Source organism: Heterobasidion irregulare, assembly GCF_000320585.1.
Source record: "Heterobasidion irregulare TC 32-1 unplaced genomic scaffold scaffold_12, whole genome shotgun sequence".
NCBI lineage: Eukaryota > Fungi > Basidiomycota > Agaricomycetes > Russulales > Bondarzewiaceae > Heterobasidion > Heterobasidion irregulare.
This window is the reverse complement of record NW_009258208.1, coordinates 238,884-254,114: the sequence shown is the minus strand read 5'-3', so window position 1 is coordinate 254,114 and position 15,231 is coordinate 238,884. Positions and strand designations below refer to the sequence as shown.

The window sequence follows — 15,231 nt, the reverse complement described above, 5'->3', positions numbered from 1 at the left end:
GTGGTTTAGTCCAACTGGTAGTCTGAGACGACTCGAGGCGCATATAATATCCACTGCTAGGTGCCCGACTCTCTTCAGGTTCGACAGTGATGTTCTCGTGTCTTTTGGTTTCCTTGTCTGTCGTTTCCCGTTCTTGGGCGCTGGTCGCCCCGTCCTCTCCTTCATGGGCTTCTGAAGACGTCAGCTCTATGAGCGCACCGACGTCGCGTTCTTCTACTGCCGCTGGCGGCGAGCTGGCTCCATTTGTTTTAGATTTTGACGTGAAGAGGTCGGTGTCTGGAATTCCAGCCATTGACAGGGACGATGTTGTGGTGCGTTTCTTTTCGCGCGTAGAGTCTGCATGCGAGCTGAACGTAATGGGTTTTATTCAGTATCTCGCAAATGTCACCGTCGGCGGACAACGTGCGTCCAATATTCTTGTCAGTTTATCTTTACTGCATTCGTGTATATTGACTTTTCCTTGGACGGTGGATCGGAACAGCGTTCTTGGTACAGCTCGACACGGGTTCGGCGGATTTCTGGATACATAAGCGAGAGGGCATGCAGGTGTCGAAACAAACGGAACAGCGCGTGAAGATCGAGTATGGGACAGGATGGGTGTCCGGAAATATCGCGTTTGCACCGTTCACAGTGGGCGATTTCCAGGTTCCAAGTCAAGGTAAGGAGTGATGTCATGGAAGCGAACTTCGTCGACGTGAACCAACTCATTCATATCTGGTCTTTAATTGTTATTATATACAGCTTTTATCAATGTCGATGCCGTACGTATTTTGCATCTACTTTTTTCTACTCCCACCTCGCTCACATCCTCGTCCGATCTTGATTTGCCGTTAGTCCGCCGACCTTGATGATCTAGACGGAATCTGGGGCCTCGGTTTCGACCGAGCGTCCAACATCCACTCTGCGTCCTCGTCTTCACTTACATCTCATAGCCCAGACTCATCGACGCTCACTCCGCTCACGAATATCTTCGCCCAGACGCCCATGACACCGAATGTTCTCACCCTCGACCTTTCCCGGTCAGCCTCAGGCGACGCATCGTCCTCTTCCTCTGGTACATTCACAATCGGCCCGTACATGCCTGCAGCACGCTTCGAGGGCGTGCCGCATGTGCCTGTAGCCGAGACGAGCGGAGGGTGGGAGGTCGCGCTGGACGGGATGCGCGTGAACGGGCAGCCGTTCGATCTAAACACGTCTATGTCGGCTCTGGCTACTGCGGTCAAGAAGAGGTGGCGGTGGGACAAAAGGCAGGGACAAGGAGGACAAAATATCAATGTACTGTTGGATAGCGGGACGAGCTTCGCGCTCGTGGACGACGCCGCGGCGGACTTTATCTATGGGGGGATGCAGGGCGCGAAGAGCTGTGTGATCGACGGGGGGAAGTACTGGTTCGTGCCGTGTCTTGCCACCGCGAACGTGTCGTTTGGATTCGGGTGCGTCGCCTTTGCTATACGCTTTCCTTATTTTCTCTTCATGTCTCAACGCACCACCTTCTGTTGCTCCCATAATTCAAACTCCCATTTCTGGGCTCGTCGCACAGCGGTCGGTTCTTTTCCGTCCACCCGCTGGACCTGACGCTCGTCATGGACGCGGAGGACCTCGACGGCGAGCCGCGCACGGTCTGTGCGGGCGTGTTCACGGGCAAGTCTTCGGCGCCTGACATCCGCGACGAGCCACTCTGGGTCCTCGGCGACGCGTTCATGCGCAACGTCCTCACCGCGTACGTTCATCCACCATCAAGCAGCCCTCACAAGGTGATCATCGGGCTGACTCGATATTCATATCTTTGGTTTGTGTGATGGGGACACTCTAGGTTTCATTTCGGCCGGGAGACGCTCGAGGGCGGGTTCGATGGCGCGCCGACGGTGCAGATGGCGTCCAAAACGGACCAGGCAGCCGTGGCGACCGAGTTTAGGCGCGCGCGATGGGAGGCGTTGAGGGGCCGGCCGAAGATGATGGACCCAGTGGATGTGGATTGTGCGAATGTCCCGCATCCGTAAAGAAAAATAGGCTGTTGGTTTGTCTTCAAATCAACAAAACTCATTTTCGGCTGTCATCTGGGATTATTTTCATGTAAGGGCGCATGAATTAAGCCAGAGATTTGTCTGTTCTCGGGAACCGCGTACCGCATTTAGACCTCAGACTGTCATTATGAGGTTAGATCGTTCTGTTGAGAATCGATATAAGCAGATGACCCTTCTATCCGTACAGCGATCGGCATGACATCGTTGTCCACTCGACCTGGAATTTTTTGTATATGAAATACAATGGCGAGCTGCAACGCACGGCCTGTATGGGTGTGTCGGGTTCAACCTTGCACCAGAATGCAACAGTCAAGGCAGACCAATGAGCGAGTGTTGGCAGACGATAGCGGACAGTGGACCAGCTAAGGATGTCAAATACCAGACTTTGCTTGTTCAAAGAACCAACATCTAATTGAAACGAGACTTGCATCTGTAATTCGAAGCAGACTGGGGTTGGATGTTAATTGGAGCATCTTTGTTACATGCTGCTTGGATACGTGTACATTGAGTCATATCATGAAATCCTCCATACCATCTAGACTTTAGGAGCCGGGCGTGCAAGAATCTTGCTCATTTTCTCGACAATGTGGTCCTAGATACACAATACGAGTCAGCACCGCTGCTCCCTCAAAAAACGTGAGAAGGAAGACGGAGACAAACACGTACAGGGAAGAACGTCTTTTGCCAGCTCTCACGCGCCGTCACGTCTGCGAAATACTTCTGCAGGCGCGCGAACCGCGCTCCTTGGAAGATCTCCGCGTGCACCTTCGGGCCCTCGCCCACAGGGTACTTCCCGATATCGTTCCTCAACAGCAGATCCGTGCGGCCCAAGAACGGCGTGATCGCCGCGTCCGCGATCGACCACTTCTCGCCAACAGCAAAGCCACCCTCAGGAGGGAGCAGCGACTGGATCTCCTCGAGCCCGCGGAAGAGCGCATCGGGGCCTTCGGCTTTCATGACCATCGAGAAGAAGCCCGGGACAGCTTTGTTAGAGACGACATCGATGAAATAGCGGGCGCGGGAACGGTCGAGGGGGGAGGAGGGGAGGAGCTGCGCATTGGGGTAGAGGTCGGCGACGAATTCGAGGAGGACGAGGGATTCAACGATTTTGGTGCTCTCTGAGGAGGGTTGGTCGGCGGGAACCACGGGACCGCCATAGGCTACTGCGGGAACCTGAGAGCGATGTGAGAGATTAGGAGAGGGGGAGGAAGGGCTGGATGGCGTACCTTGGAGGCGGGGTTGACTTTGGGAGCGTACCAGTCGGGTTTGGCTTGCAGATCAATGAGGTATTTGTTGATCTGTGCGCCAGCCTCTGCGAATGCAAGCTCGACCTGTGCATCCGCGCACGCCGCCAATTGAGTGCATCAGTTGCTCGCTCAAACACATTACATGAAGTCAAGTATGACGTACCCGCTGGGCAAAAGGGCAGACCTGGATCAGAAACCAGCACACAATCAATGCCTTGTTCTCCAACAATGAGCAATTTGTCGTCTGAAAGCAGACGCACCTTTGCAGTGTAGAAAGTGATCTGTGCAGCTTGAGCGGCGGCCATGTCTATTTCTTCTTTACGTTGAATGAACAGAGGAAGGAGAAGTGAGATAAAGAGGATGTTGAGGAGGGTGAGTGTGGAAGGAATGGTGAGGGGGGTGATATGCACGTTGGAGGCCGCATCGCGCTTTTATAGACCGTCGCACACTGACGGTTTCGACAGGCTCTCTCCATCAGTCTCAGTCATCTTGGAGCGCGCTCTTACGTAAACCCGATTTGAGATCGGGAGGATCGACTCAGAGGTTGCGTCTGGTTGCCTACACAAATTTATGAAGAGTGAAGCTCAACGCTCATTGCAGAATTACGAAGGGAAAAAAATACGCCAGATGAGTTGTGGTGTCCTTCAGCTCCATCTTTCGGGACATATGTTTATGCCAATAACATTTGAAACAATCCTTATATTTGTATTTGCCATACAGAAATTCATGATTGTGTGCGGTGTTAACAGGATGTCAATCTGTAAATGAGATCATCGATTGTTGTGTGCTGTCACCACTTACCATTGCCAATCCTTTCTAAAGACCATTTGCAGGAGAGGGGATGAAACTCTAGTGCTCATAAGAGCAGGGTTCACAGGGACTGCAAAACAATCAACACTTGTGTGAAACTGTAGGTAGTAAGTGCAATCTCAAAACCACTCCATTTGAATAGTGGCAGTGTGCATTTTCCTGAAGGGGTGATGACAAGGTGGCAATGATGTACCTGGCTATAATAGCAGGTAGACTTGGTAGATATGGCTCTTTGCCTCTGTGATACCTGATACTTCAACTGGATTTCAAAAGGGAAAAATCAGGATTACAAACACAGAAAAATGGGCTTACCCTTCCTCATCTGGCACTAAAACTCCCAGAGTCCATAGCTGCAAGCTTCTTCAATTATATGAGAGCCCCAAAAACAAAAAGACTCCATTGAGGCTTTATTGTATATTGTTTGATGCTATTTTCTCTAGGCAGAGATATATGATCGCTAGCTGACATCATACTAGTTTTATAAAAGACAAACTTTACAAGGCCAATATATCAGTGTACAGGGTAATGAGTAAGTTGTTGCTCAAAAACAGCTTTTTTATATTTATCTAGGATGATAAGCTGTAAACACTACTCAAGAGCTGCCATAGAATGTCTTGTTGTTTAGCAAGGAGTTTCATAAGGGAAAGGTAGTGCTGAAAGGCTCTAGATAAGCAGGATTGGAGTCTGGATATCATCACAAGTGGCTTGTTGTTTTCACAAAGAGCTCTGAGTTCCACTATGCATGCATAGTAGCATAAAATCAAAGCATATAAACCATGTTCAATGAATTATCATCAAACTGGGTTGAAGCTGGACATTCCTTCACCATTCTTGTCCTAGAAGATGGCACACTTTACAATCTACAAGTTGGCAGTTCCTCATAAGTCATGAGACATGTTCACTTTCATCCCTATATTTTCACAGGATCTGGTATTATGCTCACTTGCCATTATAATGTTATTGCAATCTTGGGCATTAGTGCCCTTGCACACTGAGCACTCAACTCTAGCTTAATGCCCTGGACAGTGGCTGAGCTCTGAGTTTCAGACTCCAATTCTCAAAAAGGTTCTTTGTGGTGCATTACATGTACTAACATACAAGAGCCACTAGTGCAGGCTGGAACAATGATCTAGGAAATAGCTGTAGTAAAAATTTTAGAATGTCTGATATTGGTAGAACTCCACAGCTTTATTTAGCAAGGATAATTTCCTCAACATAAGTACTGTACAAAGGGCTAAGATAACACACATGCCCCTACTCTAATTCTTCCCACTTTCCCCCTATCAGTGTATTTATTTCTTTACATTTATTTGTTTATAGCTAGCCTATACTATACTTCTCTTTTTTCTCCTTCAGAAGAGAGAAAGGCAGTGCCCTAACTATGTTCTTCCCTTTGTGTGAGCTAAATGTCCTCGGTATGTATCTGTGTTCCCCTTTCCTTTTTGCAACTTGCTTATGTCTGCCTAGTGCCCCTAGACTAGCAGTCTATTACAAGATACAATAGTAGCTAGATCTTTGTCAGAAAAGGTAAGTCTTCACTGATATTGTTTGTCTTATTATTCAATTGCTTTATTAGTTTACATTAAGTCCTGATCTGGCATTCTAGGGCTTTATGAACATAGTACCTCTAGGGACACTAGAATATGTCCACAACTTTGATAATGATCTACACAAACTCATGACACAATTATAAACTATAGCTGCAATATTTTTAGCATATAAGGACTAGCAAATCTTGGATATCTTACAATTTTGACAATAGCCATCCTTGGACTCTTGTGTGCTTAATTTCATGTGTTTTTATATTAATTGCTCATAATTTATTTCTTTGAATTAGTTTGGGGTATCCTCTTATAACATACTTTACCAAGAAGACTGCAGAGCTTGTACTAGATTCATGAGTTGAAAATATAGCTTCTATGCATTATAATTACCACATTTTTATTCACTCCATCTAATCATCTCAGATTATGACTATTACAATAGAAAGATAAAGCCTTATTAATGAAGACACATTAGAATTGGCTCTCACTTATAAGTCATTCAATAATGAAACTGGCCATCTTGAAAACCACCCTTTTGTATTAGCTCTGGATTATATCTAATAGTGTCTAAAAGTATCTAAAAGTGTTAATAGCATCTAAAAGTGTATAATTTCCTAATTAGGAGCAACATATTGTAAGCATTGGATTGGTTTCTAATTTCATGATATTAGCACTAATTCCATGCTAAGAAGTCTTTAATTAGCAGTAGGAAATAGTAAGTACTATTGCTCTATCAGTGAGAAGGTAAAGATGTGGCACATTCTATACTATTTTAGCATATTACTCTTCTTCAAATATGCCTGCACCATTGTCCTGTAGCTCTTTTGCTAACTTTCTAGCTGCCTTTACAAAGGACATAGAAAAAGAGAAATATGCATTGATGCCCCAGCCACTTTGTTGGCAGCTTAGCAGCTGCCACAAGAGACTATGAAGACCTCAGTACCTTGGCCTTGCACACAAGATCATTGAAGTTGTTATTGTTAGCTGATGCCTGCTACTAGTCATTACAGGACACAACATGCAGGTTAGGCTTAGGGATATGCTATATGCAGCCTTGCAGACCTTGTCTATTAGTGCAGTGGTTAATACTGTCTTGTGCAGCACACAATTGTCATTACCATGGATATTATAATTTTCAGCACCATCTACATTGTTCATTGCTTTGTTATATAAAAGATGCTCAAACTTGATGTTTTTCTCTAGCTATTGGGCTATGAAAAAGACAGTCATGTTGGTATATGATACCAGAATGATATATTTGCCTGTCATGTTGGAAATATGTGCACCAAGCATATTAAGATTATCTCTAACAATCTTATGCTTATTTATACATAGGCATGCCATACATATACCCTTGTCCCCACCCTCTACCTTACTAGTGGCCATTTGGAAAACCACTCTCTCTTATTGGATCTGAATTATTGATAATCATTAATAATACTAATTTGAGCTGATTATGGCCAATTATTTATAATCATGTTTTTGATCAAATCTGCAAATTAAGGTAGCATTGTCTATATTAGTAGAGTCCTATTGAATATTATACTCAATCATAGTTTTACACATTCTAAATCCAAATTGTGTAAGTGCCATAATTTGTTTTTACTCCATATAAAGTGTATTATTTATTTTCCATTAGTTTATCATCTTCTTAGCTGGTGTTTAAACTAAATCCTGAAAGACCTGACTTTTTAGGTATTTATTGATCCGTTGATGAGCATGCACCCGCGCTAGGGTCCGAGGGAGGTCGTCGGGAAGCTTTGGGGAGATACCGAACAGCGCTCGACAAGTACCGAAGATGCCGACTTTTACCGAACACGGTCGGTCCCTACCCGACCGACGACAAGCCACCGAAGGACGTCCGGCAGCACTTGGGTCAGTTTGCCCACACTTCACGTACTTACCATGACCGCATAGGAGTGTTACGATAAGTGTTTACGAGATCGGAGCCAGTATTCCGTATCGGCCGATGTCCTCCGTGAGTCGGTCGGTCCTTATCGCTTATCTTCCTGACTTCCGCATGGTCGGTCAAACGCGATCTTGCACCATTGCTTGGCCACCCCGGTCGTACGACACCTCTTCTTTATTTTTCATTGGCTCTCCAACGCCTGTTCCTGCTACCTACGCTCGGGCGACGGATCCCGAACGTTCGGGATTTCGACATCACTGATTACCTTTTACCTTATCACCTTCGGAACCCATATGGACATCTCACCTACCTTCTTATCTTCTTGGATCGCTGGGGCTTGGCGCCCATTCGACATCTACTCTCATTTCGGGTTCGATATTTTACTTAGGGGCGCTGTTTACTATAAAAACCTACATACAACTCTGGAATAAACCAGCTTTCGCACCCCACAGTTCAGAGCTCATTCGCACTCGTCTCAACCATCGAAATTGTCTCCATCGACTCCCGAAAACTTGTCATCCTCGTCGTTCGGCCTCATTCGCGTTCGTACTCGTCTCTTCGCTCGTACCCCCATCCTCCCTTGTATATTGTCAGAGTCCCGTGTGGCTCTTGAAGCACGTAGTTGTCGGTCGCGACACTACCTTCTCGTTACCGACCGAATCCCCGACACGACCGACCGAACGTTCGGTCGGTGTTCGGCGCAGTCCCGAAACCGTTCGGGCACTATAATCTCATACTCCCCGTTGCTCCTCAGTACGCCATCGATTTCTAAAGTCATCACTAACAATTCCTTGTGTATTAGATACTAGCTCCAGCACCCCCTTGCATTAGAGGTTGTTTTGGTGTTGTGCTCGGCACTTAGAGCCACCTCTAGCGTATCACCGTTTATTTATTAGATAGAGGAAAGATAAATGTTAAATAAAATTTGAGATGTTGAGGTTGCTTATATTATGTCTACTTATTTATATTACCAAGTTTATATATTAGACTTTGTGGCTTAGTGGCTTAGAGCATCTGTTCTAGGTGCTTGTATACATGAGGTTGTTAGTTCAACTCTGGCAAAGGGCAAGTTTGTATATTCTGTGTTTAGATATTTAACTAGTGCTCTAATAGACATAACTCTATAAGAAAGCTATGAGAACTGTGATGCTTGATTTATTATTATTTTTCCGAAATTTCAAGCTATAATTAATCCTAATAATTTCTAATTTAAGAAAATTATGTCTAATTAGAACAGGTGTAGAGGGGGGTAAGCTAAAAATGTCTAATCCTAATCTTTTATAATTTAGTATAGTAGAGCATCAATTATAGCTAATTAGAGCTTTATACAAGGGGGTAGTTTTCCAGATGTAGGCTATGGTGCATTTTTTGGGAGGAAACTATATGTCCTTGTTTTTGCTGCTATGAACTGACACTGAACTATAAAGCAGTGGCTATACAGCTATAATACATGTGATATAGGCACTATGGCAAATCAGATAAAGGATAGGCTTTTGCTCACTGCCATCTTTGACAGAGATCCCTATAATAATGATGTGCTCTCATTCTTGCCTGGTCAATGTCTTTTCCATTGCACATGTTCTGGTAAATCATATATAGGCCTGATACACTTTGATAAGATATATGTGGGAAGATTGGCACCAAAGATTGATATGTTTGAGGCAAAGGTATATGTGTTTATACAAGTCTATGGTCATTGCCCAATCTAAAGTGACTTTTAGGTCAAAGAGGATCCCTTAATTGGCATAGTATCTCAGTTAGTGCAAATGGGGGTATGCTCTATCTCTCTCAATTTATGATATCCTTCATGCATTGACCTTGCAATAGCCATTCAACTATGGCTACTATTGGCTCAACTCTATAGACAATTATGATATCTCAAATAGCACTGTCACTGAATTAGACTTATACATTAGTGATGCTTATTAGCAAAGCAGTGAGCATATCTCTTTATCTTTATTTATTGTAAATATTTAATACAACATTATATAGTATCCACCATTAGCACTGCTAATTAGAGCTGTTTTAAGCTAGCCAATGGATATTATATGGTATATGCAATTGAATACAAGCCCAGTTTGATAATGCAGTTATTATGAACTACTTATTTGATAACTCCAAGAGTAGAATGTTTTTCCCCAGGTCACATGATGAGAAAGGGTAGAATGATAGCCTTGACTATATGAGTGTCTAGGAAGGAATGATATTTATCGAGGCGTACTGAAAGACAATAGTATGAGTGAAGGGTATAGTAATATGACTACACAGAATAAAGAGTACTGTTGGAATACAGTACTAATTGAAAAGAATAAACTAAAGATCCTTAGCCTATTCTATGGGCCTTATATACTACTTTAGGAAATCATAAGAATTCCAATGCTTTTCTTCAGGAATTTTCCAATAGCCACTGCTTTCTTTTAGCATCTACTTTTGTGCTTCCTCAATCATCTCCTTTTAACTTAGGAGTTTCAATAGGATGGGTTCCCTTATAAAGTGGTAGTTAGTCCTCTCTTAATATTTCTTCTGGAACATATCTTTAAATACTTGACTAGTGATAATGATATCCACTAGGAGTTAATAACCTAAGGATTATACCTTTAACTATAATGTCTGTGCCATAGATAGCACCACCTAGTTCTTGTGATAATCAGTTGCCAATTAGACTAGGCCTCAAAGGCCTCAACAGACTATGATCATAATAGTAGTGCATTACTAATAATACATTTTGATGTGCCCTGCTAATAATACACTTGGCTATCTTAGTATATTTCTTGGATAAATAATAACAAGACGGTATAGACACTTAAATCTGGAGCATTGGAAGCTGATACAAGAGTCAAGATTGGCCCATGGGCTATGACCTAAGAGCCTATGGGTGCATCTTTGTCTTGCTTTGTATCATGCACTGCAGCACTAGCACTCATACAATCAATATAGACCTTATTAGAAATCTTGGTATATCTGAAAACTTTGGAATTATTGATTTCAACATACTGATGTTTCCATTGTAAGTCAACTATGTCCATATTTACTAGTGCTCTAACTCTACCAATATTAGATGCAATTTAGAAGACTTTCTAACTATCACATATATTCAAAAGTATGTGGCCATCTTTTTATTTTATTGTAGAGGATAAGAATAGAGATGCTGGTGATACGGACTCATGAGTAGATATCAAGAAGCATATACAAGTTCTAATCTTATGACTTGGAGAAATGATTATGGACAGTCTTTCCCAAATAATTTATTTGCTAGCAAGTGTTGAGTATTAATGTGTTTGTACACTTCTATTGCTGTACCTTTTCTTGTCAAAGTTAAATAACTCCTTGATGGACAGTTCAACTGCTCACTTTTACTCACACTATATTTGTATTAAGCATGCACTTTAATCATTATTTTGTATATCTATGGAAGGAGATCTTATATAAAGGAGAATCTCAAAGCATAGAATCACTATTAGTAGTTTTATACTTGTCTAGCACACTAGACATGCTAATCCACTAGGTTTTAGACTTCTAGTGATTCCAGCTAGGCTACTTTCAAATTATACACCCTTTTAGGTAATAGGCATTTCAACCTGAATTTGATATCTTTTCAAACTTAACTCACTTACATACAAAGTAGCATACTTGCAGATTAAGAAAAAGCTCAAAATATTATTTATAGGCAGCCTCAATGCTTAGAAAGAGATTTAATTAACATAGAAATATGAAGGGTTTTCTTAAACAAAAATCGAACTTTTTAGGGTCTGGTTAGCAATATATAATATTTTGTAACAATTACTGGATCAGCAAGATATGTTGATATACTAGAGGTGTCTTTAAGTGCTAAGCACAATACCAAAACAACCTCTAGAGCAAAGGTGCTGGTGTTACAAATAGCTGTTTAGGACAAGGAAATCCTAAGATAAAAGGAGTTCTTTTAGTTTAGAGGGATGTGTGAAGGATTGATCAGACCGATGTCCTTGAATCAAGGAAGACTAAATATAGTAGTTCCTAGATTTGACAAAGGTGGATAGCCTAAGGCTTCCATGCTATATGCAGCTACTATAAATACATACAAGTGAGGGCATAAACCAAGTATCAAGTGGGACAGAAACACAAGTTATAGACTTAGGAAGGGTCTGACATATCCTTATAAAGACTATAGTAAAAGTACAGTATATAAGCAATTTCATAACATTATTCCCCCTCTCTAGGTTATTAGTGCCAGAGACAGTAAGTAAAAGTTATTGTTCAAGAAAAACATGAGCAATGTCAATTGTAATGAGTTAGAGTCACAAAGGGAAATCATATATAAGAGCACAAATCTTGTTGCTCCCTGCTAAGCTATGGTGCAATAGCCTTTAAGTATAGATGCTATAGTACATTACCTATTATAATTATATGGGGACTGCATTTTTGAATCAAGTCCCTCTTCTTATCATACTGGCAATTACTGTCCCAATAGATTCAAACCATTGTTGACCCTGGTAGTTTTATGTTATGCTAGACAATAATGTTGTTAGTCCTCAGTGGTTATAAGCATGGGTGTCTAAGCTGCTAGAGTTATACTCAATAATAGAGAGTTGAGCATATAATGGCAGGTGGTAGAGTCTGAAGAATATTGGGATGATGTGGAAATAAGGGGAGGGGATGATAAACCTCTAAACTCCTCCTTGTGGTCCTATCACATAAGTCCCTAGCATTGGGCAAAGTGGAGTACTATTTGAGGCCATAATGAGGAACAAGATACTATAGCCATGGTAGGCATGTGATAATCATTGGCAGGGTAAAAGAAGTCACAAGTAGTTGTGTGCTACTGAACCCCATTATTCTTCTCTCTCCTATGCTAATGTAGGCAATTAGAGTCCCTCCTCTAATCTACAACAACCTCTGTATGACATGATAAATGCTCATTCCTCTTATAGTATCTCCGATGCCCTAGTCACCCTAGGCCTAGTAGGACCAGATACAAACTCATTGTTAGGAGTGCCTTTTATAAGACCTACAAAATATGCAACTAGCATAGTGAGATCATCTAGAAAATCACTCTCTTATATTATACTCTAATTCTATTTATGCATAATTAAGAATGATTAGGATTAGGGATTATTTACTTACCCCTCCCCTAAACCTATTCTAATCAGATATAATTTTCCTAAATGAGGAATTATTATGATTGATTATAGCTTGAAATTTCGGAAACACAGAATATACCTTACAACAAACTTGCCCTTTGCCAGAGTTGAACTAACAACCTCATGTATACAAGCACCTAGAACAGATGCTCTAAGCCACTAAGCCACAAAGTCTAATATATAAACTTGGTAATATAAATAAGTAGACATAATATAAGCAACCTCAACATCTCAAATTTTATTTAACATTTATCTTTCCTCTATCTAATAAATAAACGGATCAATAAATACCTAAAAAGTCAGGTCTTTCAGGATTTAGTTTAAACACCAGCTAAGAAGATGATAAACTAATGGAAAATAAATAATACACTTTATATGGAGTAAAAACAAATTATGGCACTTACACAATTTGGATTTAGAATGTGTAAAACTATGATTGAGTATAATATTCAATAGGACTCTACTAATATAGACAATGCTACCTTAATTTGCAGATTTGATCAAAAACATGATTATAAATAATTGGCCATAATCAGCTCAAATTAGTATTATTAATGATTATCAATAATTCAGATCCAATAAGAGAGAGTGGTTTTCCAAATGGCCACTAGTAAGGTAGAGGGTGGGGACAAGGGTATATGTATGGCATGCCTATGTATAAATAAGCATAAGATTGTTAGAGATAATCTTAATATGCTTGGTGCACATATTTCCAACATGACAGGCAAATATATCATTCTGGTATCATATACCAACATGACTGTCTTTTTCATAGCCCAATAGCTAGAGAAAAACATCAAGTTTGAGCATCTTTTATATAACAAAGCAATGAACAATGTAGATGGTGCTGAAAATTATAATATCCATGGTAATGACAATTGTGTGCTGCACAAGACAGTATTAACCACTGCACTAATAGACAAGGTCTGCAAGGCTGCATATAGCATATCCCTAAGCCTAACCTGCATGTTGTGTCCTGTAATGACTAGTAGCAGGCATCAGCTAACAATAACAACTTCAATGATCTTGTGTGCAAGGCCAAGGTACTGAGGTCTTCATAGTCTCTTGTGGCAGCTGCTAAGCTGCCAACAAAGTGGCTGGGGCATCAATGCATATTTCTCTTTTTCTATGTCCTTTGTAAAGGCAGCTAGAAAGTTAGCAAAAGAGCTACAGGACAATGGTGCAGGCATATTTGAAGAAGAGTAATATGCTAAAATAGTATAGAATGTGCCACATCTTTACCTTCTCACTGATAGAGCAATAGTACTTACTATTTCCTACTGCTAATTAAAGACTTCTTAGCATGGAATTAGTGCTAATATCATGAAATTAGAAACCAATCCAATGCTTACAATATGTTGCTCCAAAGCTAATACAAAAAGGTGGTTTTCTAGATGATTGTATTGATTTGTTCATAGAATAGTATTTTTAGCTGAGCTATTTGAGACATGAGCATTAGCTGATTCCAGTCCAAAGGAAAGACAAATACCTTTATTATAGGCAAAGAAAATAGAGTGAAGTAGAGAAGGGCATCATGTCCACATATCTACATAGTATACTATACCCTCTAAACTGTCAAAAAAGAATTGCAATGACAGAGGAATTATAGTAGAATATAGTCTCTTTAGCAGACTGATAAATGGTCAATGACAAATTGATTAGGTGGGTCTCTTCTATATATAGTCTGCATTCAGCTATGCCCCTTGCTTAGTAGTTGGAACATTCCCAAGGCCAATTTATTCCTATAGCTTTTTCAATGCTTTCAGCAATACACCACTATGCTTGTTGTCACCCTTAGCCATGGAATTCATGATTCCAACTGTGCTATCAGCTCCCACAACACCTCCACAGCCTACAAACATTCTCCAATAGACAGCCTATTCCTCATCACTGATATCAGGCTCTAATTACAGCCAAAATTCCACTCTTTCTTATGTTTTTATCAGGGAAAAGCTCTATATTAAATCAACCATAGTTAAGCATAAATATAGCTATATTTTACCAATTACTATTAAGGATTTGTAGCTTACCCCCTTCTAGTCTTGAAATTATAAGATCTAATTAGAGCTAATTAAAGCTGTTTTTTATATGGATTTTTGAAAAAATATCAACCAACCCAGTTCTATGGTTTCTCTATTACTACTATATCTCTAATCATAGAGTATGTATAGAGCTTACCAATCAAACTAAAGTCACACCTTATTATAAACTTGCCCATCACTAGAATTGAACCAACAACCTCATGCCTGCCTACCCCAGACTGGTGCTCTAAACTACTAAGCCACAAGGTCTAGATTATTTACCTGGTAACCTAAATATGTTGATATAAATAAGGCAATCTCAACACTTCTGATTTTCTTATACATTTATCTTTTATCTATTCTATATATAAAGGGGCCAATAAATACCCTGAAAATCAGGGCTTTTAATATTTGAATTTAGACACCAGACAATAATATAGTAAACTAATAGAAAATAAAGAATATAGTAAAAATAAAATTGTAGCACTCATATAATTTGGATTTGGGATATGTAAATTTGTAATTAGGTTGTAGATTTCAATGGAACTATAATAAT

At 40.9% G+C, this 15,231-nt stretch overlaps 3 protein-coding genes across 3 annotated transcripts; 2 read left to right on the top strand and 1 right to left on the bottom strand.

Annotated features, from left to right (window-relative positions):
- Positions 1 to 188: 188 nt before the first annotated feature.
- Positions 189 to 2,000, top strand: HETIRDRAFT_106390 (aspartic peptidase; the record flags this gene model as incomplete). The annotated part of the gene is made up of 7 exons (XM_009553686.1): positions 189 to 311; positions 372 to 402; positions 482 to 658; positions 742 to 761; positions 835 to 1,433; positions 1,541 to 1,720; positions 1,814 to 2,000. 7 exons carry the CDS (start codon positions 189 to 191, stop codon positions 1,998 to 2,000), a joined length of 1,317 nt encoding a protein of 438 aa, XP_009551981.1.
- A 438-nt stretch (positions 2,001 to 2,438) lies between these two features.
- HETIRDRAFT_481180 (uncharacterized protein) lies at positions 2,439 to 3,664 on the bottom strand. Its single transcript, XM_009553685.1, has 5 exons — positions 3,532 to 3,664; positions 3,435 to 3,455; positions 3,251 to 3,355; positions 2,691 to 3,197; positions 2,439 to 2,616 (listed from the first exon to the last, which is right to left on the bottom strand). The coding sequence occupies exons 1-5, from the start codon at positions 3,574 to 3,576 to the stop codon at positions 2,560 to 2,562; spliced, it is 735 nt and encodes a 244-aa protein (XP_009551980.1). The 5' UTR covers positions 3,577 to 3,664; the 3' UTR covers positions 2,439 to 2,559.
- Positions 3,665 to 8,961: 5,297 nt separating this feature from the next.
- HETIRDRAFT_53747 (glycoside hydrolase family 16 protein) lies at positions 8,962 to 9,463 on the top strand (the record flags this gene model as incomplete). Its single annotated transcript, XM_009553559.1, has 3 exons — positions 8,962 to 9,207; positions 9,265 to 9,306; positions 9,362 to 9,463. Coding segments are annotated over 3 exons (390 nt in total), but the record flags the coding sequence as incomplete, so codon positions are not given.
- Between the last annotated feature and the right edge of the window lie 5,768 nt (positions 9,464 to 15,231).

Coding starts and splice junctions, on each gene's coding strand:
- HETIRDRAFT_481180 (XM_009553685.1), bottom strand. CDS start 3,576: ATGGCCGCCGCTCAAGCTGCACAGATCACTTTCTACACTGCAAAG. Junction 3,456..3,531: donor TCACTTTCTACACTGCAAAG/GTGCGTCTGCTT, acceptor TTTCTGATCCAG/GTCTGCCCTTTTGCCCAGCG. Junction 2,617..2,690: donor GGCAAAAGACGTTCTTCCCT/GTACGTGTTTGT, acceptor TTGTGTATCTAG/GACCACATTGTCGAGAAAAT.